This window comes from Rousettus aegyptiacus, unplaced genomic scaffold, assembly GCF_014176215.1.
Source record: "Rousettus aegyptiacus isolate mRouAeg1 unplaced genomic scaffold, mRouAeg1.p scaffold_m13_p_8, whole genome shotgun sequence".
In the NCBI taxonomy this organism is placed as follows: domain Eukaryota; kingdom Metazoa; phylum Chordata; class Mammalia; order Chiroptera; family Pteropodidae; genus Rousettus; species Rousettus aegyptiacus.
Window position 1 is genome coordinate 46,066,402 of NW_023416311.1, and position 27,955 is coordinate 46,094,356.

The window sequence follows — 27,955 nt, forward strand, 5'->3', positions numbered from 1 at the left end:
GCTTTATTCTGAAATCGTTAGAATTTTACCTTCTATTTTCTGTATGGAATATCTGAGAGGTGGCAAGTTTTTGGATCTCTTATTGTGTACACAGAGTTGTAAATTTTTTTTTTTTTTGGAATCAGTCATTTATCACAAAATGAACAATTTCAATTTTTAAACATACAATCACTTTTCTTCATACTTAACTCAAAATAAGAAACAGAATTTTATTTAAACTTTACAAATATCCCTTACAGTTAGCCTGAGATTAAACATGAGAAAGTTCAACCTGAAGTTAGATTTCATTGCCCTAACGGTTAAGCCTCTGAAAATAAAGCTGAGAATGAATATGCATTTATCAAACATAATGAAAGCATTTCAGTGAGGTTTGACAATGAATAGTGACCCAAACTAAACTTTAATTTGCTCTCTTCTACTTGATCTTCAGAGCCTAAAAGTACCTATTATTTAATAATGATTTTAAAAAAGCCTGCAAGTGACAAATTCATGAAGGTGTGTGTCTAGATGTAGAAATTTAGTTAAAAATTTCTATAGCTGCTGCTTTAGACTGTTATTAAAAAAAAAATGACTTCCCTAATCCCTATTATTCAACATGTGCTTGAAAACATTAGCATATGGTATAGTTTATTAAGTTCATAAAAATTAGTACCTGTAATAAAATATACAGATTCTCCCTCTTTCAAATTTTAAGTCTCTGAATGCTTCATTCATCCTTTGGTTTCAAACCCATACATTGCACTCATATTACATTGTAGATTTATTATTGAGATTTAGTGTTGAGATGAACACTGTACACCTGTTGCGGAGAAGGGGAGCCGTGGGAACACCAAAGCACTATATTATAGAGAGTAAATGTTGAAGCACAGATACTTTCTGAGTATATACTATACACCATGTAAACAGTCATTTGCAATAAGGATCTACACAGGCCAAAATATTGTTTTTTAAGAAATCGGAATCAATCTTCTTTTATTTAAATCCCACACATCGAAGATGCTTTTTGTTAGGAAAAAGAATAGAACATGTTCCTATATTTGCTTATGTGCTTAAATGCCTTGGAAATAAGTAATTATTACATTCATTTGCTAACTGTTCTCTTAGTTGGCTGACTGTAGTAAACAAAGAATACAGAACAATTTTCAGTTCATGTTTTTCATTTAATACTAGTGAAGTAAAATATAAGTAATTCATCTTTATCAGTCTATATTAGTAATATAAATAGGGTAAGTGAAACAGTGAATTTCAAAATTTGTGCAGGGAAACTACTTAATTATTTGTTTCCAGTAAGGCTAGTACCAACATAATTACTGCAAAGTTAGTCCAAGCTAGTAGCAAACCCCTTATTTAGCAAACTGAATCAAAGTTTATAGTTAAGTGATTTTAATTCCTATATTATTGAGCAAATCCAGAATTTCCTAGTAACAGAGAATGCTGACATCATCAAAGTCCTATAATAACAAAATGAAATACTGATTTGGTTTTGAAATGCAGAGCTACTATAAGAAGAAATTCAAATGTCCTAATGATGATGTCACAGCAGTGGCCTCAGGATTCCCTTAATGAATCAGAACATAGGAAAAACGATTCATTTGTCAATAATGTTCTGAGTCAAAAGCCTAAAATTGAAGCAAGAAATGATAAAGACACAAAACCAAAGATGCATTTTCTACTGTGACCATGTGCAAGAATTTCAAGCTTTATGTCAATATTTTGTACCAGCAGCTGCCCCCTCTAACTAAAAGCTTAGTCATGACTGTCCATCCCTTTTCAAAGCCTCTAGTCTTGGAAGGGGTGCATTTCTGAAAGTATCCCGGTAGGCGGGGCTGAGCGTATCCAACTGTAAATGGCAGGAAGTCTGTAAATGATCATCCACCTGGTCAAAGCATAAGCTGCCACCCCACGCCTGGCTGCAGTGAGCTCCAGGCATTATCTCTTCCTTTCTCTAGTTTCCACATCGATATAGGCCACATCATCTGTACGGCACAGGTTTTTTGAGACAAACATGTCGTTAACAGGAAAGAAGGCGTCATTTACAGCTGCTTCAGCTCCTAGCTTCTGTCTTTCCTATCAGTTCTTTCAAAACCACTTAGCTCTGCATCTTCTTCAAATCCTGACATACTACTTAGCTGCATGGGATTACAGTCTGTTCCATTCTGATTCTGTATGCACCCGGAGTCTTCCTGGTCTTCCCTCCCGGGGCATCTGGCCAGAGTTGTAAATTTTTAAAACAGCTAATTTCGTAATAATAATAATTGTTTCCTCAACAACCCCATTTGTAAATGCTCTTCAGTTCTTACTAAGTTCTTTGAGAAAACGTAGAAAGTTTTGTGTCTTGTACCATACCTGGCTCATAGTTAGATGAAAAAAAAAAATTCACAAATAAAATTTGAAAAGGTATTTATTTAAGCATGTGATGATACACATTTATTTTACAAAATTTTTTTCTGTCTAACAATGCTCCCTGTCAGGTGCAGCATATACTTAATAATTTCAGAGTAGGAGAACACTGGGTATATACTTTGAATAGGTTGTTACTGTTAAAAAAAAAAAATTAAAAAAAAGGAAATGAAAGTTAACTTTATTGAAAGTTTCAGTACCTTTGATAGAAAAAATTGCCATAACTAATCTGTATTGTTTTCCTCGTGTATGTGATTTTTTTTCCCGGAATAGTTGATGATAATTTTCTACAAAAGGTTAAGTTTCTCCAATAAAATGATTTGTGCATTTATCCTCAGATAAAATTCTTAGTGTATTCAAATTAAAGGAACTTTTTAATTTTTTGGCATATAGTGATACTGAATATTGGTTCTGATATAAGTTCTTTTAATATCTGTAGTTACTAAATATTTTTAGGGCAGTATTTATTGATGTATAACACTAAAATATTTAACCTAGTAAAATCGGTTGAAAGGAAAATCTGTATGAGATGTCTGTGACTTACCTTCTTTGATTTTTAACTCCAATTCTAGAGATGGATGGAAACTGAATTTGATGTGGATAAGTTTGTCTTATTGCTTCTCCATGTTCAGATTATTTTGTCTTGTAGCATAAGGTGAATTTTTATAATAGTTCTAACATATAATGGTTATTTTAAAATTTGGCTTTGTCTTTGGTTCCTAGTAAGCTTCTATAGAATCATTTTATTGGGATTTCTGGATGTGCTACTCTAAATGCTGCTACCACATTTGTGTTTTTCAGGCAGTATAAAGATGAGTAACAGATATATTAAGCATTTAGTTTTTAGGGCTAAAAAACCATGTTTTACATATTATGAAATGAGATTTATGATCAAATTATGAGAAAAAATGAGACGTATTTTAAATAATAGTTAATGAAGTGCTATGTACCCATGGATTTGGAGGTTTCTTAACCTCAAATCTGTTTTTAAATTGTCAACAATGAAGAAAATCTTCATTTATTGATAAGAATGATAATTGTTGGTTGGACAAATTTATGACCATTCCTCCATCCCTCCCCCAGTTTCCCCAGGAATTGTCTTATTCTTAATCCCCAACAAGAAATGGTAATTAAAATAACTTGCTGTTGTCAAAATTTTATAATATATGATAAATGAAGCCCAGTAAATAGTGAAAATATGAGAAAGGTGATTAAATCTGACAATTTTCTTGTAAAAGGCTTGAGATGATAAATATCTCCTGTGATTAGTTATTAATTTTATTTAAGAGATTTTGCTTCAGCCTAAAATATTTTATGAACAGTGGCATAAAGAAATATTTTAGAAGATAGGTATACACATGTTTAACCAGAGGAGAAATTGCTGGAACTTGATTGTTAATAATTAAAAATGGCAAACCTGACCTGTATGTGCCTGGCCTATTTTCTATGTGACAGTTCTTTCAGAAATTAAGAAAGAAGACATGAAGATACAAAGAATGACAGAGTGCTTTCAGCTTGAACCCTTTTACTTCATGAAAATGGAAAGGTTTTATGTATTTCATTTCTCAACTGATAAAATATTTAAGGTAGTATAGAATAATTTGTCACTCACTGAAGTCGGAAAAAGCAGACTTGTTTCGTTAATAATTATAGTTGCACTACTAATAATCTTCCTTAAAATGAATGTGAAATCTTTTACATTTAAAGAAAAGATGAAATAATAATGGTGGTTGTAATGAAGTGCTGCATCATGTCACTACCTGAGTTCATGGTTCATCACTTTACTGGTGGCATATATCACTGTGTATCTGTGTAATGTTTTGTTTATGAGTCTCTTTGTAAGGAAGACCAGTGTCTTCATCTTTGGGCCTCTGCCTCCACCTTAGCCCTGGCACCTTGCCTAGGGCCCAGCTCGGAGAAGTAATTTAATACCCACATGTTGAAAGAATCATAAATGCTACTTTTGTAGGATATATAAATGTGCTGTTAAACTTAGCTTAAACTCTGGCTGAAATCCAGGCAATGGGTTCAAATGCCTTCTTTCTCCTAGATTTATTTATTTCTGAATAAAGTTGCTACTTATTAAAGTGAGGGTTTAATGTCATTGCCTGGATTCAGACAAGGCTTACTTTATCTTTTGCATACTGGTTATCTGAAAGCCCCAGCCTCAGTTTTTTTTTTTTTAAACAATAAGTAGGATTTTAATGTTGAATCATTGCATTTTGCCTTTTTAATCGGGTCTTTGGGATAATTTTAAATGAAGAACCAAAAATTTCACTCACCTCTCATATGTAATGGTACCTCGTATTAATTGAAAAGGGGCAAAGAAGACAGTCACAATTTTTTCTATTCCTTATGAGATGAGTATGGCTATATGAGAAAAAATGTTGCAGATTTTTCTTAAACTCTTTTTGTAGAACCTTTAAGTGCTGCTCTTTAAATATATGTTTAATATTTGGTTAATTGCCACTATGAACCTAAACATACTGATTAAGGCCAGGTTCACATTAGAACAATTATCTGGTTAATTGCTCTGGTGCAAAAATAGGCCTAAAAATCATCAGAACATCAAGTTGTAAAAGCAGTGGCAGAAATTTCAAAATCACTCAGCATACCTACTGTAAATCACATCAGCAAAGCAATTAATTTAGGCTAATTACTTTTCTGTTTATTCAAGATTCACTTTGGAACTGTCTTTTGAAATCATGGCAATTAAGATTAGTAAGCAATATAATTAAAGAATGTTAGAATAGTCACCATTTTTCAAAAATGATAACTATTTCATGTGAACCTATATAGTAAGTATATTGACTTCGAAATAAAGCATAATGAGAGAATTATAGACATTTACAGAATTTCCTATAAAAATATATTGAGTAGATTACCTGTTTGGGAACTGTAGCATGGGGTTATCTTTGATCCCTAATTATCAGTTAGAATGATCTAATTTCCATAATACACACTAAGGTACCTTGTTCACATAGGAGGAGGAATACCTAGCCACCAAAGATGGCACTGGCTAGTGGTGTTTCCTCTAGATGAATATATGTTTGGCTTCTCATATGGTTTCTTATAATTAGGGTTTTTAAATGTCTTAAAAACCGGATTAGGCACACTTGGTGTTACTGAAATTTTTTGTTATTGGGTATTATAATTTTGGCAGTACCAATTTGTTTAAAATTGAAAACTGCCTGAGTTTCCAACTGTTTCTCTATGAAGCAATGTTGTAACAGGTCCTCAGCCAAAAAGAAAAAAAAAAAAAAAAGGCCAGTTTAGGAATCAGTTCTTCATTGGAAAAAATGTAGAAATGTCATTAGTGGGGGGATTAGCCATTCCCCAAACCACTTCTCTGTTTGCCATATTGTCAGATAGCAAGTAGCTCTTTCTTTCACCTCTTTCCTGTATAAAGAGCAATGCTTACACAGTATATTTAGTGGCATATCTTGCCCCATGAAATTCGCTGCAGCAAATAGATTGTATTATATCGTATTAAGAAGTGGGGCTCTTGAAATGAATCTTTTAGAGACACATACGTTAAAGGAAGTCATGGTAGCAGTTATCATTTTGTGACTTTCTGGGCTGTGACAAGAATTTTAGAAAGATATTTTGAAAACAAGATTCAATACATAAATTAAAGGTAAATTTCAAGTTTTGTTTTGGTATTCTACTTTTTGGTTATTTATAGGTATAAAAATATTTTCTTCATTTTTCTTTATATCTCTTTAATTCAGTATGAATAGATCTCTGGGCCTAGCTAATTAATAGCATCACAAAGCTAAATTTTTCTCTAGAGATTATTTTCACAGAGAAGAACAAAAATATATGCACTTTTTATAGTAACGTAGTTTATTTCTTTTACAAACTTCATGGTTTCTAGAAGTGCTACATACTTGATCCAGATTTCTTGGTAAGGCTATTTGTTGTGTAATGTTCAATTAGAAAGCTGTTTATTGAAGGTAAAAATATCAAATCAGATGAAAATAAATATATTAATTAGATCAAATAGAAAAGTGTCGAGGACTCTTAGCACACGGAAAAACAAAGACACTTAGATAATGGTATCAGTCACTCAGTCTTGATGTTTGTCCTCTGAAATCTGTCATTGAACCAGAAGAACAATGTTACTCTCATTTTGGGAAAACTCAGGCTTGTACTTTTTGGCCTTCAAAACCTGAATTTGGCAATTATTATAGTTGAAAGATAGCATCGGTATTATAAAAATTCATCACTCTTTTGCAGACTTTAGTAGATTGCAAATTATAGTCACAAATTTTTCTCATCTCTATGCATGCCTTTGTGCAATGTGATATTGCCTATTGTGTCATCAGGAGGTGACATTTATTTCTCTATCCCCTTGCATCTGAGCTGGCTTTTTTACTTGCTCAGACCAATAGAATATAGAGAAAATTATGTTGTGGGACTTTGAAACTTTGGCTTCAAGAGGCCTAGCAACTTTCCATCTTGCCTTTCTGGAATGCTGCTACCACCTGAAGAAGCCAGACTAGTTTTTCTAAGTATGAGAGACCATAGAGAGAGAAAGATCTAGCCAACGCCAGGACTACCTGTCAGATATGTGAGTGGGGCCATCTTAGACCATCCAGTCTCGTCAAGCCTTCGGATTCCTGCAGTCCATGAATGAAATCAGTAGTACTACTCAACTGAGCCTAGTCCAAATTGCTGGCCCATGGAGTTGTGAGCAATTAAGAGCTGTTTTTTTTTTTTTTTTTTTTTTTAAGCTACTAAGTTTTGATGTGATTTGTCATATAGCTATTGACGACTGATTCTGACTTTGTAGCTGCTCTCTGCTGAGAATTACATTTAGGCAAGGTGCCAAGAGTGTTTTATTCATTATCTTATTTAATTATCACATCAACTCTGTGACTTAAGTATCATTATACCCTATTTTATAGATGGCGTAAAATGAGGCTCAGAGAGGTAAAGTATCTTGCTGATTGATGATCACAGCTCATAAGTGCAGAGTCAGGATTGAATATAGATCTCCCTGACCTGAATCCCATCTATCAAGCTGCCTCCAACAGCTTATTCTGAGTTTAAAAATACAGTTGGTTGCAATAAGCAGTTAAACCTACCATGGAGTCAACTGAATATAAGTGCTAGCTAAATAGCATAATAATAACATTATAATAAAGTAAATATCATCGCATAGAATAAATATTACCATGAAATGACATCTACTTGCAGCTTCTAGTGTTATTTTATCTTGAGTATTCACCTAAAAAATGCATGGGGAAAAAGGCAGCTCCTCTGATCTCATAAGTACTTTGAGTCTGAAAAGAATAGTATAATACAAATTTAAAAATATGTAAATATAATCCCTTGACTTTATAAATATTTAAAATACTTTTTGGTATTTTATAGTATTAAGAATATATCCTTTTTTCTTCTGTTGTTAAGTTAAGGAGTAATGGACTTGAGGACCCTCCTTTAGAAGAATTGTGACTGAGCCTTAATCATTTATATTTTGGCCTTCAACATCTGTGTCTTCTCTTGTCTCATAAGGACATAATTTCTATGGCATATAGGCAATAATGGTACTAATACCTACCCCAAAATTCCACAAAAAGAAGTGAGAGTCTTTTCATTTTGAAGTGCTTTTATTTTTTATTTTAACAACCATACATCAACAAAGCAGTTAATATTAGTATGTGATTCCAACATATATATCATAGCTTATCTTACCATTTACCACACCAGCACACCAATTAAACCTACGTCAGGGTTTTATTGCCTGTTAAGTAAAGCCTGGGAGCCATGATTTATTAAGGTATTTTGAGAACTGGTTTTATTTGGGAAATACATTTTTCATTTATTTTCCTTTTAACATGAATTTAAACTGAATTCTTATTTTTGATTTTTATTAATCTCTTTTTCCATTATGTTACCAGTATATTTTAGTATTTTGATATTTTATTGTATTAATCAGACACACACATGACTACTTAGCTTTGTGTGAATAATCTGGAGAAACTTATTTTATGTTTGAAGAGAGGAGAGTAAGTTACATTTTTTCATTTTCCTTTTTTTTTTTTAATGTTTCAAATATACTTTACATTGGTTAGATATTTATATAGTTTATAAAATGATCCCCCAATTGCTCTTTCTCTCCTCTGGCTCTCCACCTAGCCATTACATTAATGCTAACTGCATTCTCTATATTGTGTTTCCCATGCCTGTGACCATCTATCAACTACTTTACTCAGATGGTTTATAAATTTCTTAGAATGTTACATTGATAACAGCATATGAATTAAAACTATCTAGGAATTGTGACTTTTCCACTGGGCCCCTCGTCAGGATCAGGAAATGAGTGTTGATTGATTAAATGGCAATCAAACCTAGTGAACATAAGCTTGTGTTCAGTGTAAGAGAAAAAAAATGAATTGCTCAAGTTGCTTAAGAAATAGAGCATGTCAAAATAAGTCAGTCAAAATAGTCAAGTTCATTTAATGGGTATAGACATAGCCTATCAAAGTGCTTTATAAATGTAATTGAAGAGTTAAAGAGGTGGTGATTTATGTGTGAAGTATGTGGAGACAATTTTAGCCTAACTGACAACATGGTAACTTTACTGGATTAAAAAACTGAATGAAGAAGACAGAAAAACCCTGGAGAAACATGATATCCTTATAGCAGTGATTTATTCGGAAAGGAGATGACACATCGTGTCAAGACAATGCCCTGGCATTCTTCATTAAATTTAGTAATGAATTTGGAAGAAAAAAAAAAGTTTTCTGTAACATTTCTTTCTATAGATTTATACACATTTATGGGATAACTGTCTTTGAAGAAATATATATTATTTACCATATTGTTAATATTTTAAACATTTCAGTCTTCTTAGAATTAGAAATGTTTAATAATTTATATCTTTAAATAAATATCAATCTTCTTTTTGTTTCCAGGATTTTTCTTCCCACAAATTTATTCCTAGTACTGAGACATCATTATGGTGTAGAGAAGCATTTTTTTTTTTGATGATGGATTTTGGCAGCCATCCATCTCCAGATAGGATATAACAGTGAAGCTTGTTAGAGGGGGAGAAGTATAAAGTATCCTCCAGCAGGCTCTGACAGACATTTAGACATCTACACAGACATTGCTGCTACTTGATGGTCATCTCCTATTTTGAAAATGTTGTTTAAGAAGGTACAAGGTTGAAGTAACTTTACAATGCTACACTCCTGTTGCTTATTGTATGCATATATATTTTACTTGCGATTCTTTCCCTGTTCACATTAGTTATCTTGTCACTGTTGTATACTACATTAGTTAACTTGTCACTGCTGTATACTACATTTCGTTCTTCTAAATAGGTTCTAAATGTACACATTGAGCTTGGAAAAGTATTTAGAATTTGTGATAATCCACACTGATGGGAATAAGTATAGAGGAGAACATAGGATATAATCCATGGAAGCAGAAAGTCCTAACATGCACCTCTCTGTGTTTTATCAATGTCATATTAGCATTGATTTCACTTTATTGTTGGGAAGACGGTGTCCTATAAGCATTTAGATAGAGCAAACCTCCTACGATAAAACCTAGACTGTGGTTAATCTTCAAATCAGTTTGTCCTTAGGCAGGTAATCAAAAGTATACATGTGTTATTTTGAAAGTTCCATTGAAGCTTTTATTTAAAAGTACCAATCATATACAGATAAAAATTCCAGAATATACAAAAAATATACTCTTAATTATCAGTAATGAACTGCAATCATTGATTTCAATAATCACATTTGTAAGCTAGGTTCATTTAAATAAATATCCCAAGTCTTAGTATAAAAGTAATTTTCTCAGTGAAATCGCTTTTTAAAAAAAAGAAAAATTTCAAGAGTAGATGTATCTAACTAGGTCATTCGATTTTAAGTATTTGTACAAGTGAGACTTATTTCTAAAGACTTCAAAGTGGGAAAATCAACATCTTTGACTTTCTATTTTAATGGCAACAAGGAAGAAAGTTTTGTTCAATTTCTGTTTAATTTGCTGTTACTACTTTTAACATTCACAAATTATTTCATTCATTTTGACATGAAAATAAGAAAATGAGTGACTTCAGAGTTTACATCTTCAGAGTTTTCACAGGTCATTATAGACATGTTGTCTCTGTTTCCTCACTCTTCGTTCCCCCAGGAGCGGGCCAATTTCTAAACAATATGTAGTTTTTTCACACGCCTCTGTAAAAGGAGTATTTTTTCTTTCTGATTCGTTATAGAGCATTTGATTCACAGATAATTTCTTCCTCTTTAATCTGTGTCTTCTTCTCTTACTTAAAGCTGTGGTTATTTTACTTTTTGTTGATATAGTCACCGATGACATTTTCTCATGTAACTTTTCTCCCTTTAACTTGCATCTTCTTCCATTCCTGAAACCGGTAGAATATTTTTGTTTATTGTTGTCATTGTCACTGATGACATTTTCATCTGATTCTTGACATATTCATTTTATAATACATACCATTGTAAGGAATTTTTTCGTCAGTGACATTTTGGCAAACACTTGCCAGTGGCCACTGGAGGTCAGTTAGACTCAGAGCAATAGAATAAATTAACCTGGAAAACTTCTCCATAATACTAATGAATAGAATTCTTTTTTTCTTCCAAACTTATATCATTGAGCCATTCACTATATAACCTTGGTAAACTTATTTAAGTTCTCTTATATAAGATTGGGGTAATGAGAGCCTACTTCAGTGAAATGTTTAGAGGCTTAATCATGTTTCAAAAGCACCTTGAGTATGAATCATTAGTTCATTATTAGAATGGTGGCTTGGATGGTACCATCCATCATCAATGCTTTATCACCATTGTAGCCACATGGTTTCCTGAAAATTGACAGTGAATGTCTTAAATCAAACTTTTTAAAGACAGTAGAAGATTCTTGAAGGTTACTTAATGCTTTTCATATAGTAACACTGAAGCATTCACAATTATCTGAAGAAAATAAGACAATTAGAGTATACTTACTTTTATATATTTTTATATATGTCTCTTTATTCGAATTAAATGGACAAAGTATATTTCTAGTTCAGCTGAGAAAGTGGAATGACTGAATATTAAGGAAAAATAGCTGTTTACTTTGAGTGTTTATATGTAATTCTGAGTTTGATATAGTCCAGGAATCATAGGTTCTGATTTGGAAATAATTTCAAAGGACATCTAATTCAGCCTTTTATCTGTAGGCTCCTGGCTGGCTCTTCATCTATTACAACAAGTTTTTCTTTTTCATTTTCGTACCATGTGTTCCTTCATCTATCATCTGGGCCCATTTAGTTAACATATTAAATCACACTCTATCTGACACAGCACTTTCTTAAAGCTTTTTAAAAATCAGGTTATTTATTCTCAGTTTAAAAAAACAAAAAAAGACTACGAGACATCTTCTTAACCTCAGAGCTTGGACAAGCCTGCAAGAGCTGTTAAAGGACAGAGAAGTCTCTCTGGAGTCTGTTTCGTGGGAGTGGAGTGGAGTGGAGAGGGCACAGTGGCCTGCCAGAGGGCAAACCACTAGAGGGAGGACACTGCGCATGCCAATTTCCCTTTGCTCAGTCTTGTTCTGTTTTTTCAGCCTTGTGGCTTGCAGTTTTATTAAAATGCTAATAATGTTTATTCTATTTTTTTTGGAAGCTCTCCAGATTTGATTATTGATATATCTGAATAACAGTGGAATTCAACATTAAAGTCTCACTTGACTCTTTTCCTTAGATTTTTGTCAGTAGAGATATAAATACCACAGTGTCAGATAGATCACATGTACTTTTTTTTTATATATGTATAAAACTCAGTGTTCTAAGAGAACTGCCAACTGTTTGGAAGTGAGCTTCTGTTGGGATGGTGATGGGTCTCCCATGGACTACTTCCTTAGTTGAGTATACTGTCCCACTCTGAGGGATAATCATGTTTCTAATACCGAGTGCCTGAGAGTGTTTGTGGGTTTCCATTGTTCTCATTTTCTGGGCTTTGTTATTTCACATGTTGTACAGACTCACTAAGTATAGACTAATAAACTGGAGAATAATCTACTTGTGACTAACAAGGGATTTAGGGGTTGTCATGTTTCTACCTGCTCTTCCTGAAAATTTTAACCACAGACCCTTAGAACTGGAAAGAACATCTAAGAACACCCCACGGAGCTCTTTCATTTTGCAATTTTGAAACTGAGGTGCAAAGATCGTCTGTGACTTGTCCAGGTTCACACAGCTTGGTAGTGTCAAGGCACTCCATAAGAAGGTTTTTAAGTCAACAATTTTAGAAAAATAGGGTCTACCAACAATCCAGCTATCCAGACATCTCCACTGTTTACATATCGCTGAACGTCTTTTCAGTTATGCATGTGCGCGTGTACCTCTCCCTAACTCCTTTTGAAATCATGTTTTGCATACTATTTTGGAATCTGTTTCAAAAAGTCAACAATATGTTATGGATTTATTTTTGTTTTAATAAATATATATCTATGTCACCGTTTCTCACGGATTTTTGGTAGAGTTTTAGCACATTGTGTTTAACCAGTCTCTTATCAATAGACATTTTAATTATTTTCAGTTTTGACTCCTATTAATAACTGTATGATGAGCATTCTTATTCCTATTTCTTTGTATATTTTATTTTTGTCTCCTTTGGGTTAAATTCTTGAAATGAAATTTCTGCATTTAAGGGTATACATACCTAAAATTTTATACATCGTGCTTAGTTCTCTATAGAGGAGATTATATCAACATATAAGTTATGTCCCTGCAAAAGAGTATCTGTTTGTCTATACTTATGCCAACTCTGGATGCTATCATTAACTATTTTGGAGCATTAAAAAATAACTTGAAGTTTTAATAACTGAAAAAAACTTGGAATAAATTGTTTAGTATTTTCCACTGAGAGACAGTATAGTGTAGTAGCTATAAACACAGGCTCTGGAGACAGTCTAGAATTGAATCTTGATTCTTCCTCTTTGTCACTGGGCAAGTTTCTTAACCTCCTGCTGTCTTATTTTCTTATTTGTAAAAAGAGGATATGAAGTAGTACTTATTTCATAAAGTTTTTGTGTGATTTAAATATAATTATATGTGTAAAGTACTTAGAACAGTTTCTGGCACATAGTTAGCTACTCAGTACATGCCACCTTTAATAATAATAGCACATAATGCTGGAATGCGGGGTTTGAAAAGAAACATGAGACATTATAGTGATCAAAAAGACCCACCATATACCAGAAGACATAGGCATAAGTAAATGAAAAGTTACATAATCAAGTTAAATAACAACACAAAACAGACTTGGACTAAAACAGTATTAATTACCAAATGAATGGCATATTCGTGAAACAGTGTCCCCTTGTTGTACCTGGAAGGGCAATACTGAAGTTTGCTCTTATTTTCCACAGGACCAACTTCTCTTAATGATGTAGGGTGATCATGTGTCTCAGTTGATGCTGCACAGTCCTGGTTTTAGTCTGGCCTAATGTCATGGTTGCACGATAAATTATATGGTTACCCTATTTTCTATTGGTATCTTCTTCCTGTGGTTGTCTTTGTGATGATGTTGTGATGTCGAGTTCTTGCTTTGGTCTGGTAGCTATTTTGACTTATCTTTGCTCATTTATTCTATTTTGGATAAGTTTTTTAGTTTATTATAAAGGACAGTCTTATTTCTAGATGCTCAGAGGAAAGCTCATTCGTACCTATCATGTACTGCTTACAAATGCTAGGAGGGAGACTGAAAAAATAGTTTATTGCCAGGTTTTAGATGATCCAGCATGTTATATCAAGCTACCAACTAATAATTTATTTTTCTGAAACCAAAGAGAGATATATTTTAGGGCGAATTATGGCAGTTAGATAGAAAATTTTAAATTTATGAATGAAACAAATCAATTATTTCTGGAGTTCTAACATATTATTTTGAACACAAATGTGCTTGTAATGCTAAATACATTTTGAGCAATGTGAAGTTCTTCATATCTTCAGTACAGATTTTTAAAAATGCTTTAATGTCCGACATTGTTGACATCTTAGCTTATTTTCCAATATTTGATTGTCAGTTTAACCTTTATATCTGTTTTCCTTGCCATTGATTTCACAATAATACATTTAAAGGAGTGAGAGTTTAGTTTTTGAATGATGAATAAATGATAAAGGAGAATATAAAGGAATAGAGGTTGACTCTATGATGGGCCCTGGCAAAAATGAAACATTTTAAGCTCTTATTATAACTGTCTCTTAATTAGGTATTATCAAATGTTAGAGGAAAATGCTTGTCACATTTGGATTATTATGTAAGAAATTCATGCTCTGACTCATAATGGGCCTAGAGACATTTTTTTCCTCATCTAGATGAGACTATTGTAATATAGTATTTGATTCAATACAATTTGTATTCCTTTTTAAAAACCATTTATTTTTGTGCCAGTACTGTGTTTAGTACAGGAAGTACATAGTTGAATAAGAAATAGTCTGTGCCCAGAGGGATGGGGTTAATAAGACCAGTGAAGAGCCATAGCATTTTGAAAACTTCCTTGTATATCATTATAGAATAACATCAGAAACTACTAATACTTATATAGGATTGACTCTGCTAGTCACTATTCTAACTGCTTTTGCATATATTAAATTTCTAGCAACACTATGAGGTAGATACTGTTACTATTCCCATTTTCAAAATGTGGAAATCAAGGCACAAGAGATTAAGTTGCCCATTGTTGCATAGGTAGAAAAAAATGTTTTATCCCAAGTGAACTCTTTAAAGAAGCATTCACTATTCACATGCCCTCTGTTTCATGTCTTGTAAGCATTATGAGTAGTTACTTGTGTGATCTAAGAATAGGTGAGAGAAAATTACCGAGCATAATTTCATTTTGCTTTATTTATTCATTAACCAGCACCTGTCAGGTAGTTGGGATAGGGCGGTGAGTGGAACATTTGTTTTCCCTGTCTTCACAGAGTTTATAGTTTAGCAGTATAGGCCTCAGACATAATCAGGTGATTTCTGGATAATTATATACCGCTTTTGCCATTTTTCACTTTCATCATTTCTCTTCTCTCCTTTTAACTCTCCTGAGCACTCTAAAACCTTGTTTGCTATTCCTATAGTTGGAGAAATTAATAGTTTCTGATTCGCATGTGTGGATAATTTTTAATTACTGTACATTATACTTTGTATAACCTGGATTTTCACACATTGCACGATGACTTCCTTAAACTGCCTTTTATATAACAAATCTCTTTCCTGTAGCTGATGAAAGATGGTCTGTGGCTATCAGATTTTCTAATTTACTTTCAGAGACTAGCAGAGATATACTGTTAACTAAAATTTCTGTTGTATCTATATTTCCTTTTACATATAGGAAAAATGAGTAAGCTTTTACTTTCCTGATGAGAAACTAATCCTGAGCCCTGAGCTGATTTATCATTGCCCAGTGGTGGGACTTACTGCCAACTACTGCAGTCGGTGGGAGAGAGTCTGACCTCTGTGTAGCAACTTGTGACAAGAACAGACCCACTGGTTAAGTTTTGATTGGTTTTTCTTTCAACATAGGTGGTTCTCCTCCCAGGTCTCTCACATCGGCAATCACTTATGTACAGTCTTTGCTGCTGAAAAAGAAATCTTCCACCTCTCCTCAGGGTACCTGGTGTTTCCACTGTGGAGGCTTGAAGTCTTGGGGGCTAGCTGACTTTCCCCTGAGGCCTAGAAATAGAGTGGGAAAGGTGGTTGTTCTCAGATGAGAGAAACGGCTCCCTCCACAGCCTCAGCCGTGAATCCTTTGGGATGACTGGTGGCTGACTTTACCCCAAGGCCCCTGTCAAGACTCTTACCTCCCTGCAGAGTTACACCAGCCGAAGGAAGGCATTCCTGCACAGACCGCAATTAGGGACTTTATCATTATTATTTTTAGATATTTGAGAGTAAACCTCTTGACTCCTGCCCTCCTCCAACTGTCTGAAATGACACACTGATTCATTTTTTTCACTTTCAAACTTGTTTTTAGGACTGGTTTTTGTCCTCAAGTAAGGAATTGGCTCTAAGTATATGAAAAAAGGCTTTCCTTTGGGATTTTTGTCTTTAGTTCAGATATTAAACTAAAACATAGAGCATAATTTATGAACAACTATTTTTCTTATTGATGGCTCAAGTTTTCCCAATAGGATGCCAACCCGATTTTACAGTGCATTCTCAAAGCTAGTGACTGAGAGCTTTCTTCTTCTCTTTATTTCAGAAGCAAGTAGTGGTTTGTCTAATTACTCTACTGTAGATACAATTAGGGAGAAAAGGTCAGTCTAGTCATGGACAATTAAAGTAGGGAAAAGCTACATTTATAACCACTAAGAGCCATTATATCAATTTAGTGCTGTTCATGGGAATGTAACCCATTTTCTAGGATATATAAATCTAATCCTGGTATTATAGTGCATTCACTCTATTAAAGACCTTAGGTGCTGCAGAGAAGAGATTATAGCAAGCAACTTGTATTAATTATATATTCTTTCACTGTGTCTCATCATGGATTTGAGGATCAGAATTTTGTAAAACTGGATAACCATAATGGGTAGAAACAGGCACTCTGAGTCCCTAGTTGACCTTTCTATTTTTAGGTATTTGACAAAGTAAAATAGCTTGTTGAGATTTAGGTTTTCTAACTTTTTTTTTCAGTGACAGAGATTACTGTTTTAACTAAATTTCCTTGAAGACATGTTTCATTTTATATATAGGAAAAATGTACTAACTTTATTCTAATGAGAAAATAATTCTGGGATCTTAGTTGATTTAACATTACTATGTTAACTTTAATATCTTCATGTATTTAGGATTTTTAACTTAAAAAGACATTATGGGTTTAGTACAAGTTAAGAAAATTGATAAAAAATGAAATATTTGTGTTAATATCACCTTATGAAAAGTCTTAATATTTCTTATATCTTTATATGTTGTGCAAGATTTATCACATATCATCAGATTTTTACAAATCTGAATGGCTGTCTTTCCAAGTAATCCTTTTGCTTTAGTAATCTTTTGAATCAAATTGCTTGATGTTTTGAATCAAGGAAAAGAGGGTGGAAAAATTGAGTTTGTCTGGCTTAGACTTGTGAGGAATATGAGAACATATCTATAACTTGATATTCTAGAGATTTCTCTATTCAGACTAATTGTTTGTGATATTAAGTCAACATCCTGATTTTTATTTTCTGAGACCTTTATAAATCTAAAAGAAGGGCTTCCTAGATGAAATACCACCATTTACTTGCTAGGGACTTCTGTTACCTTGGTTCCCTTTTCCTTGTTGTAACGTTCAAGGTATACCTTTGGGCCTTTGAAACTAACTTTCCATAACTGTATTTATCTTTTCCAGTATTTGCTACACTCAAGAGAAAAGTATAAAACTGAGTAGACTTATCAGGGCTATCTTTCTTGTTTTCGTTCTCAGATGCAATCATCTTGAATTTTCTGAAATTCAAGATGTCAGGATTGTGTCATGGTTGATTATGTTAATCTCCACTCTGAGCCTAGTTTGCTCTAAGTCAAATTGGAGTTGAGACATTCCACTTGACTACCTAGTCAGTGACTTTTCCTGACTCCGTAGAAATCAAATTTTGGATTAAATTGATATTAGGACTTTAATCCTTGGTCTATATGTCACCTTGGAATAGTCCCTAGCTCAGCTTTTTTTCTTCAAGTCTCTCTACTAATGTTTGGATAATAATGCCAGCCATCTTAATGACCCATGTACACATACACAGCATTAGAAGTTGGTTAGGATTGCTTTATTTGTGGAAATTTGATATCTTTAAATATTATAAGACATAACATTTCCTATTTGCTTAAGCCCAGTTTTCTTATGTTCTATTTATTTCATATTAAATTTAGTTTTATGTATTCAATAATTTTATTATGGTATCATTTCAGTGTTTTTTTTAAATTGGTAAATGAGTAATTGATACTTACGTGTATACTTCTTGTACATTTTGTTTATATTTTTAATACAAATTTTGTAATTGACTATCTTTCTGATTTTATATAGTTTCTAATAGTCTTGTAGTTGATTCTCTTGGATCTTAAAGGTAGACTGTCATATTATCTGAAAGTCATGATAAGTTTGCCCTTCAAGATTTGGTGTTTTATTTCCTTCATATATTTGATTGTATTTTATAGAACATCAAAAGGCAAGCAATAGTATATAAAGCTTAATTTTTAAAATTTACTTCTTGCTTTCCCTAAACTTTCTCCCTCTTCCTTTCTTCTTCTTTTTTAAAGCAGATATATCAAATGAAACAAAATGACAACAATTATTAATGGAAAGTTACCTTTGGGTAATTATGGTTGAAGGGTGGTTTACAGAAGTAATTGTTGCATTCATTTTACTTAACATTGAATAAAAAGCTAAACTGAGCTACACTTTTGTTTTTGATTCCTATCAAGTGTAAATTATTGACTTCCAGGGTTTTTAAAATATTTTTTTTTCTTAAGTAGCCTATTAAAATATGACTCTTCTCAAATAGTGCTATTATAGAATTTAGTTTGTTGTGTACTGAAACTAATAATTCATCTACAGCTTTTACTTTTCTTTAAAGAAAAATCAAACTTGAATTCCTTAGTTATTAAGTCTTTGTAAAACACAGCAAACACGATCTTTTCAAATAAAAAGTGTTTAATTGGATATTGTTGGATTGTCTCTTAAAACCTGAACATCCCTGTTAGAGATATCTTACCATTTTTCCATGTCTAGATCTATATAAAACATACTTGAGTAGTAATTTAAAAGTTTAGAATATTTGTTGATAAAATGTCTTTTAATAAATCTATGTTGTGTAATAAAATGAATTATTTGGAAAAGTCTTTTAAAGAAAAGAACCCAAACCTTCCCTTTTCCTTCATTTATTTATTTAAAAAAATTTTCCCTAATCGTCTCACATTTATATATTATTCCTAGCTTATCCCCGTCCCTCCCCTGCCATCCCCAGTTTGTTCAGTGTCTTCATAGGAGTACATGAAGTGAAAAATCAAATGCTGCATGATGCGTATTATCAGATGGTGGGTATTTGCATATCTAATAGCTAGATATAACTTTTGTGTTTCAATTGAGTATATAAAATAGATTTATTGAAACTTATTTTTAATAATATAGGTCATTTCAAGAATGATCAAAAATAAAATTATGTAATTTAATTTTAAAAGATTATTGTTTAGTCTTTTGAATTACTAATTATACCTAATTATACTCATCTCCTCTGTTTTATTTTATTTATTTATTTATTTTTTTAGTGCGTGCTTGCCATGCAAGAGAGCTAACTATCTGCATTAGAATCCAATTATTTTTCTTGGAACTTCAGATTAGAGCAGGAGCATAATTGCTACTACTATTTTTTTTATTTTGTTTTGATATTATTTGATACGTAAAGCTAGAAGTTATTTTTTAAAAATTCCGTTTTAGATAGAACCATAAAATGATTCCTAAACTTCGTTTTTCTGAAAACAGATGAAAACTTGTTGATATCAAGTGTTGTGTAACAACACATTTATAACTTCTGTAAGTAAGGAAAAATAAATAATAGGTGTTGGTTCAGAATGGAATGGTAAAATATCAGTAAACTTTGATACTTTCTCTACTCCAGTAATTTTTGAATCCCTAAGTTGTGGGGGAAAAAAAAACTGCTTTTTTTTGTAGTTCAATATAATATGTCTAAGCTATACAAGTAGGATTTTATAACTAGAACCACATGAATGCACATTTATCCAGAAATTATTTATCGATATCAAGTACATAGATTTATATTCAATAGAGGATTTTGCCTTCATTAATTTTATGAATAGATATCATTAATTTTATGAATGTATACACACGTGTGTGTGTGTGTGTGTGCGCGCGCGTGCGCGCGCGTGTGTTTGTATCACCTAATATATTCTGATACTGTGCTACATGCTGGGCACAAAAAGATAAATAAATACAGTTATACCTTGGAGATATTTCTGGTTTGGTTCCAGAATGCTACAGTAAAGCGAATATCACAATAAAGTGAGTCACACAAATTTTTTGGCTTCCAGTGCACATAAAAGTTATATTTACATTTACCACAGTTTATTAAGTATGCAATAGCATATTTCTAAAAATGTACATACCTTAAATAAAAAATATATTATCATTAAAAAATGCTAGCCATCATCTGAGCCTTCTGCGAGTCGTAATCTTTTTGCTAGTGAAGGGTCTTGCCTTGATGTCAATGGCCCTGGTTGCTCAGGGTGGTAGTTGCTGAAGGTTGGGGTCACTGTGGCAGTTTCTCAAAATAAGACAAATGAATTTTGCCGCATTGACTGTTCCTTTCATGGATGATTTCTTTGTAGTATGCAATGCTTTCTGATAGCGTTTTACCCACCGTAAAACTTCTTTCAGAATTGAAGTCAGTCCTCTCAAACCCTGCCACTGCTTTATCAACTAAGTTTATGTTGTATTTCTAAATCTTTTGTTGTCATTTTAACAGTCTTCACAGCAACTTAACCAGGAGTAGATTCTACCTCAAGAAACCACTTTATTTTCTCATTTATAAGAAGCAAATTGTCATCTGTTAAAATTTTATCATGAGATTATTGCAATTAAGTCACATCTTCAGGCTCCATTTCTAATTTTAATTCTCTTGTTATTTCCATGATATCTGCAGTTACATCTTCCACTGAAGTCTTGAACCCCTCAAAGTCATCCATGAGGGTTGGAGACAACTTCTTCCAAACTCTTGTTGATGTTGTTATTTTGATCTCTTCCTATGAATCAGAAATCTTCTGAATGGCATAGAATGGTGAATCCTTTTCAGAGGTTTTCAATTTACTCTGCCCAGATCCATCAGAGGAATCACTATCTGTGGCAGCTATGGCCTTACAAAATGCATTTCTTAAACAAGAAGATTTGAAAGTCATAATTATTCCTTGATCCATTGGCTGCAGAATGGATGCTATATTGGCAGATGTGAAAACAACATTAATCTTGTCGTACATATCCATCTTGGGTAACCAGGTACATTGTCAATGAGCAGTAATATTTGAAAGGAATCTTTTTTCCCAAGCAGTAGCTCTCAATAGTGGTCTTAACGTGTTTAGTAAACCATGTTATAAACAGATAGGCTGTTATCCAGGCTTTGTTGTTCCATTTATAGTGCATAGGCAGAGTAGATTTAACATAATTCTTAAGGGCCCTAGAGTTTTCAAAATGGTAAAATGAACATTGGCTTCATCTTAAAATTATCAACTTCATTAGCCCCTAACAAGGGAGTCAGACTGTCCTTTGAAGCTTGGGAGCCAGAGAGCTTGACCACCTTTTTCCTGTTTAACCATGAAAGTCCTAAATGGTATCTTCTTCTGATATGAGGCTGTTTCATCTATATATTGAAAATATGTTGTTTAGTGTAGCTACCTTTATTAATTATCTTAGCTAGATCTTCTGGACAACTTGCTGTAGCTTCTACATCAGCACTTGTTGCTTCATCTTACACTTTTCTTAAACCTCATGGATCAACCCTTTCTAGATTCAAACTTCCTCTTTAGCTTCCCCACCTTTCTCAGCCTTCATAGAATTGAAGAGAGTTAGGGCCTTGCTTGAGTTAGGCTTTGGCTAAAGGGAATGTTGTAGCTGATTTGATCTTCCAGGCCACTAAAACGTTCTCCATATCAGCGATAAGGCTGTTTCACTTTCTTATTATTCATGTATTCACTGGAGTAGCACTTTTAATTTCCTTCAAGAACTTTTTCTTTGCATTCACAACTTTGTTATCTAGCACCAGAGGCTTAGCTTTTAGCCTATCTCGGCTTTCGACATGCCTTCCTCACTAAGCTTGATCACTTTTAGCTTCTGATTTAAAGTGAGAGATGTGTAACTCTTCCTTTCACTCGAATACTCAGAAGATGTTGTAGGGTTATTAATTGACCTAATTTTAAAATTGTTGTGTCTCATGGAATCAGGAGGCCCAAGGAGAGGGAGAGAGACACGTTTAATTAAGTTAGCCACCTTATGTGGGTGCAGTTTGTGATGCCTCAAAACAATTATGATAGTAACATCAGAGATTACTGGTCACAGATCATCATAACAAATATGAGAATAATGAAAAACTTTGAAATATTGTGATAATTACCAAAATGTGACAGACATGAAGTGAGTAAAGGCTGTTTGAAACATGGTGCTGATAGACTTGCTCAACACAGAGTTGCCACAAACCTTCAATTTGTAAAAACCTCAGTATCTGTAAAACTCAGTAAAGTGAAGCTCAATAGAATAAGATATGCCTGTGATGATCTTGTTTTTAGTTGCTCGTAGGCATCGATAAGGGCAAAAACAGACTAATGAATGATTAACTGCAGCATGACATGATTCTTATTATTGTAGAAGTCTCGAGAAGCAAAAAATAAAATTCTGGATGAGGGTCTTAGCAAATAGTTTATGATGGATAAGGCTATATGCAACTTATTAGAACTATATATAAATCGTATCTATAAAATTAAGACTGTTTTAATCAACGTTTCTTTTTTGCCAAAAGTAGCCTCTTTATAATACTCTAACTTTCTATGCAGTATTTAAGAATCATTAAACTTAATGTGCTATAAATTGAATTTAAAAAATAAAATGCAGAAAATAAAAGATAATTATGTTTGAAAACAACTTGAATGTAAAGTATATATTGCAAGATGGATTCCTTTATGAAGTTTTATTTTTATTTTTTGTTCTAAATCAATATTTATTCGAGGACTAATTTATATCTGAATTTTTATGTTATGCTAGATGTTTATTTATAAATAATCAGTTTATAGACTGGGAGGTAGAGAAATTAGGAAGGCATACTAGTAGTTTCATCAGGAATCAAGATAATTTCTTACTGAACATTTCTGGGATTTGCTAGTCAGCATTTGCTTCATTGTTCAAACTCAGAGAGGTCACTCTACTTGGGGGTTAATTCTAAAAGCCAGGACTAAAATTTGAATTAATCTAGCTCTGACTGGCAATGACAAACAGCTGTAAAAACCTGCTTTATAAAGTATCTCATTTTTTTTCTTTTTAGTCTAAGAAACTTCACTTGATGACAACTTTAAAATGTGTGCATTTGTGTGTGTATTTATTTGAATGTGTGTATGTGTAATTTACTTTTCTACTTTGTTATGAAATGACTCAGTCAGTTTACCATGGTTATTGGTTTTATTAGATTAATTTATTGGCGGCTGATTAGAGGAAAGTGGCAAATTTAGGTTGCATGTGTGTGTGTATGTGTGTGTGTGTGTGTTTTAATTCTGAAGGGAGGCCTAATTTCTTCTTTATCTCTATCTAGCCTGTAGCTTAAATTTATGGAGATCTTCAGTTTTTTGACTCCAATCTTTGGCTTTTTGCTTTTAGATCAGTCTGGGATGATTATGGTCCTGCCTTATTTCTCTGGTGTTGGTTGGTCTGCTCACGGGTAACGACTGGGTAAACCTCCATGTTTTCCATTTCACCCCTTTTATTCATCTCCTTTTTCATCATCTTTTGGCCTTTGTTTTTCACATTTCCTTTTTTTTTTTTTTTTTCTCCCCTAGCTCTCTCATTTCATCTTTGAGGTCATCTAAAATCCTTTCCATGCCATTTTCTCTGTCTTTTCTCTCTTGGATTTACTCATCTCTATTTCCATGTTTCCCTTTCTTTTGTCTGTCTCCCATACTTCCATTTGGAAGTTAGTAATCTTGTATTCCACATCAAGTGCTCACATTTCTATTGTTTGGTGGCAGGTGACGCACAGTAGAGTAAATCACTTGTTAGTGGTGTTACCTTGATGTTTATCTGACATCCCATTAGCAGATTTGACCAGTGGACCTTTGGGATATATAAAAGTTCCTACACCGTCCAGAGAAGGAAACACTGCCTGAAAGAAGGAAATTGTACAGGTCAACTGGGTCCCAGACACCTAAGTAGGACACATAGATATCAATGTCAAAAGTTTTTGAGTATGTTGCATTTTTTAAAAAAAGTTTTTAAGCACATTTTAATACAATAATTGATCATTTGTAATAGTCCTGACAACAGTGGAAATGACTGTCCTCATGAATTTTTAACCTCTTATGAGAGGATGGTCCCGACTTTGAATAAAGCTTTGTGTTCAAGAAGGCAAATTAATCCTTGATATTTTTCAGTGAAATTTCCTAAATCTTCTTCACGGATGCCATGGTCCTTGGACCAAGTGCCGTTCCATGAAACTGTGAGGTTACAACCTATTAGATCAGCAGTGTAGGTGGTAACTTCCACAATAGAACAATGCTTTATCTTAAATTCTTATTACAGTAATACTTACACCTCATAAGACATTATCAGAAATATTAGGTTTCTTGAGCTTACCAACTCTGCAAGGTATATAGGGCAAATAATATCATTATACTGAGTGGAAAAATGAAAGTTCACAGAAATGACTTAACCAGTGTTTTCCAACTAGTTGTTGCCACAATTATATTTGAATTTAGTTCAATGCCTTGTGTTGTAATGCTTCCTATTTGTTGAGTAGTAGTTTCAAAATAGTAAAATAAAAATTTCTTATTTAGATCCATATTTTAAGATTCAACTTACATGCTACCTATCACTTTAGGATTGCCAAATAAAATACAGCATGCTCTGTTCAATTTGAATTTCAGATCAAAACAGCAGATACTTTTTAGTATAAATATATCTCACACAATGTTCAGATTTTCATTTGCTAAATCTAGCACCCTGCACTACTCCAGGGGTCTCTTCCTAATTCTCATTTTTTTTTCCAACAGAGGAAGCTCTGATCTCTCGCATTCCAGGAGTTTGGTTTTCTCTCTCTGATACTTTGTATTTCACTTTACTTATTTGTAAAACTGACTTTTTATCAATAAGATGGAAAACTCTTGGTGTAGAGGCATTTAGTTTTCAATGTTTTGGTACTTTACCCATTGAAAGAATGAATCTTTAAATTCAGTGCCCTGCTGAGCCATATTAGAGCCTGGGGCAAAAATATTTTAAAATGTGCCCTCCTACATACACCTATCAAAATATCCTTCCGTATTTTGTATCAAGTGGAAAGTTATAAAAGCTCTACAATCAAAAATATGACTATATAAAAAAACATTGCCCACTCTGTTGGACACTGTTATCAGCATTTATAAACCTTGGCAGGGAATGGCCTCATGGACTGGTAGCTAGCTGCCAGCTGATTGGAAGTGGTTCCTGTCGTACAATAATTCAAGGTAATAAAACAAGCAACAATAACTTGTCTTTGTTTAAAATTTATTTTTTCATCATTAATTTTTGCATTAATTTTTATTCCTTAAAATATTACACTAAACCATTATCTTGATCACTAAGTATTTTTGGAGGCTCTTTAAAATCTTGTACTTCTAGTTAAATCTTTGGGAGAATGCAAAAAGTTATTTTAGCATCTACTTATATTTTTATATCTTAGTCAACTATATAGTCAGGTTCATAGATGACTGTAAATATAAAATCTTTAGAACTCATTAACTCTAATATGTTTTTTTTTCATAGATGAAGAAACTGATCACAGTGGCAAAGTTGAGACTAGAATTCCGTGCTTACTGTGGTTTCTGTGGGCCATTTAGGCACCACTGTGAAGAATTCATCATTTAGGTCAAACTTTTCTTTTTTACCTTTGGCATTAGAGTTCCTGAGCATACAGAATGTCATTGGAACATATTGTGTTCATTATTGGAGGGATTCATGCATATTGTTTATTCCTAGATCACTTACTTTAAAAGTCTGTCAGGTTTTTTAGAGAGAAAAATAATGTAAGTGGAAACATAAGTATCCTTATTTAAATTACCTTTCCATTTTGCATAATAGAAAGATCAATTTTGATTTTTATAGGTAACATTTAAGCCTAGGTCATAGTTACTTTCTCCAAAAGTTCCACTATTGTAATTATCTGTCTTAGCAAAGTTTCTTCTAGGTGTCTATAGATGGCTGTGCTCTTCCTAGGATTGCCCTCTTGACTTCTGATTTGGGAATTAAGATTTTGATAGAAACTTTATCTCACCTTCCTATGTTGCTCGCTTCATTAGAGCTGATAAAGCAAGATACACCTCAAATATAGAATGATAGAGATATGACAGACAACCTAGTACGAATCTTTTAGGAGACAAGCGAAAGAGTTTGATTGACAGATTGTCCTGTAATTTTGTGAAGCAAAGAGAATATTTTTATTAACCAGTGAGACAGATGGACTCAAGTTTGATGGGCTTAGTTTAGTTCTGCTTGTGTTTGGATGACCGTTTTTTCTTTTTATAGTAAGTAAGGCAAATAGACTAGAGTTAGTTGAATATGAGCAATGAGGCAACTACTATGTAAAATACTATATTTGAAGCTCTTATTAGAAGAAAGGTCAAAGATTTTGAAAGAAAAAATGAGGACTCTGCACGGAGGACTTCAACAAACTGTTATGCTAAAACTGTAGGCCTAACAAGAATCTATTGTGTGTTACTTAAGCCACCATTCTAAAAGGACAGATTTGTTTAATACAGCAACTGTAAGTAATGAGAGGCCCACGTAAAAACTATGGTCAGATTCATCAATGTGCTCAAATCATTGTATGGAAAGTTTTTTTGGGAAAAGATAGTTTTGTAACCTTATAAATTATTAATTGTGAAGGGCAAAAGCTACCTTTGCAATGATGAAATCCAACAAACATTACATTAATCAAATGATCGATTGTTACCATCAATAATAGGGAAAATGGACATTATGTGCCTTCAGATGTCATCTTGTGAGTATTACAGCATCTTCTATAGTATTCTTGCAAAAAATGCTTCATCTGAATATAATCACATAGTAGTAATCAGACAAATCAAGATTATAGGACAGCCTATGAGGCAATTGATGTGGACTCAAAATATGTCAATATGATGAAAGACAACAGCAAAAGTTAAAGGAACCTTATGATTAAATGCAATGCATGATTCTTTATTGGATCCTGGTTTGAAAAATATATATATTAAGAACATGATTGGGACAAGTAGAGATTATATAAGAGAAAGATGGCCGAATCAAAGTTAAGTTTCTTGGGTGTAATAATGATATTGTGATTTAATAGGAGAATGTTCTAGGTTTTAGGAGATGTATGTCAAAGTATTTATAGTTAAATATTAGATATATTTTAAATAATTTTTTGTTTTTCAATTGCAGTTGACATACAATATTATATTAGTTTCAGGTGTACAACCTAGTGATTAGACATTTATACAAGTTGTGAAGTGATCACACAGATAAGTCCAGTACCCATCATACATAGTTATTACAATATCGTTGACTATATTCCCTGTGCTATACTTTACATCCCTGTGACTGTTTTTTAAACTGGCTATTTGCACATCTTAATCCCTTCCTCTTTTCCACCCATCTCCCCAACCTCCCTCCCATTTGGTAACCATCAAAATGTCTTCTGTATCTATGAGTTTGTAACTGTTTTGTTTATTCATTTATTTTGTTTTTTAGATTCCACATAAAAGTGAAATCATATAATATTTATATTTCTATATCTGCCTTATTTCATTTAGTATAATACTCTCTGGGTCCATCTATGTTGTCA

The 27,955-nt window shown here is 33.0% G+C and overlaps 1 protein-coding gene and 2 pseudogenes across 3 annotated transcripts in view; 1 reads left to right on the top strand and 2 right to left on the bottom strand.

Moving 5' to 3' along the window:
- The window catches only part of FBXL17 (F-box and leucine rich repeat protein 17), a 444,087-nt gene that overhangs the window by 160,953 nt on the left and 255,179 nt on the right, over window positions 1-27,955 (top strand). Inside the window, exon 7 of one of the 3 annotated variants that reach the window (XM_036225332.1) lies at window positions 23,764-27,731. The exons of the other annotated variants lie outside the window; for them this stretch is intronic. Coding sequence (XP_036081225.1) covers window positions 23,764-23,839 — 76 coding nt within the window. The 3' untranslated portion in view covers window positions 23,840-27,731. Of the gene's footprint in view, window positions 1-23,763; window positions 27,732-27,955 lie in introns of those variants that run through there. 3 annotated transcript variants of the gene reach the window in all.
- LOC107506528 lies at window positions 1,751-17,836 on the bottom strand (annotated as a pseudogene).
- LOC118606665 lies at window positions 20,565-22,335 on the bottom strand (annotated as a pseudogene).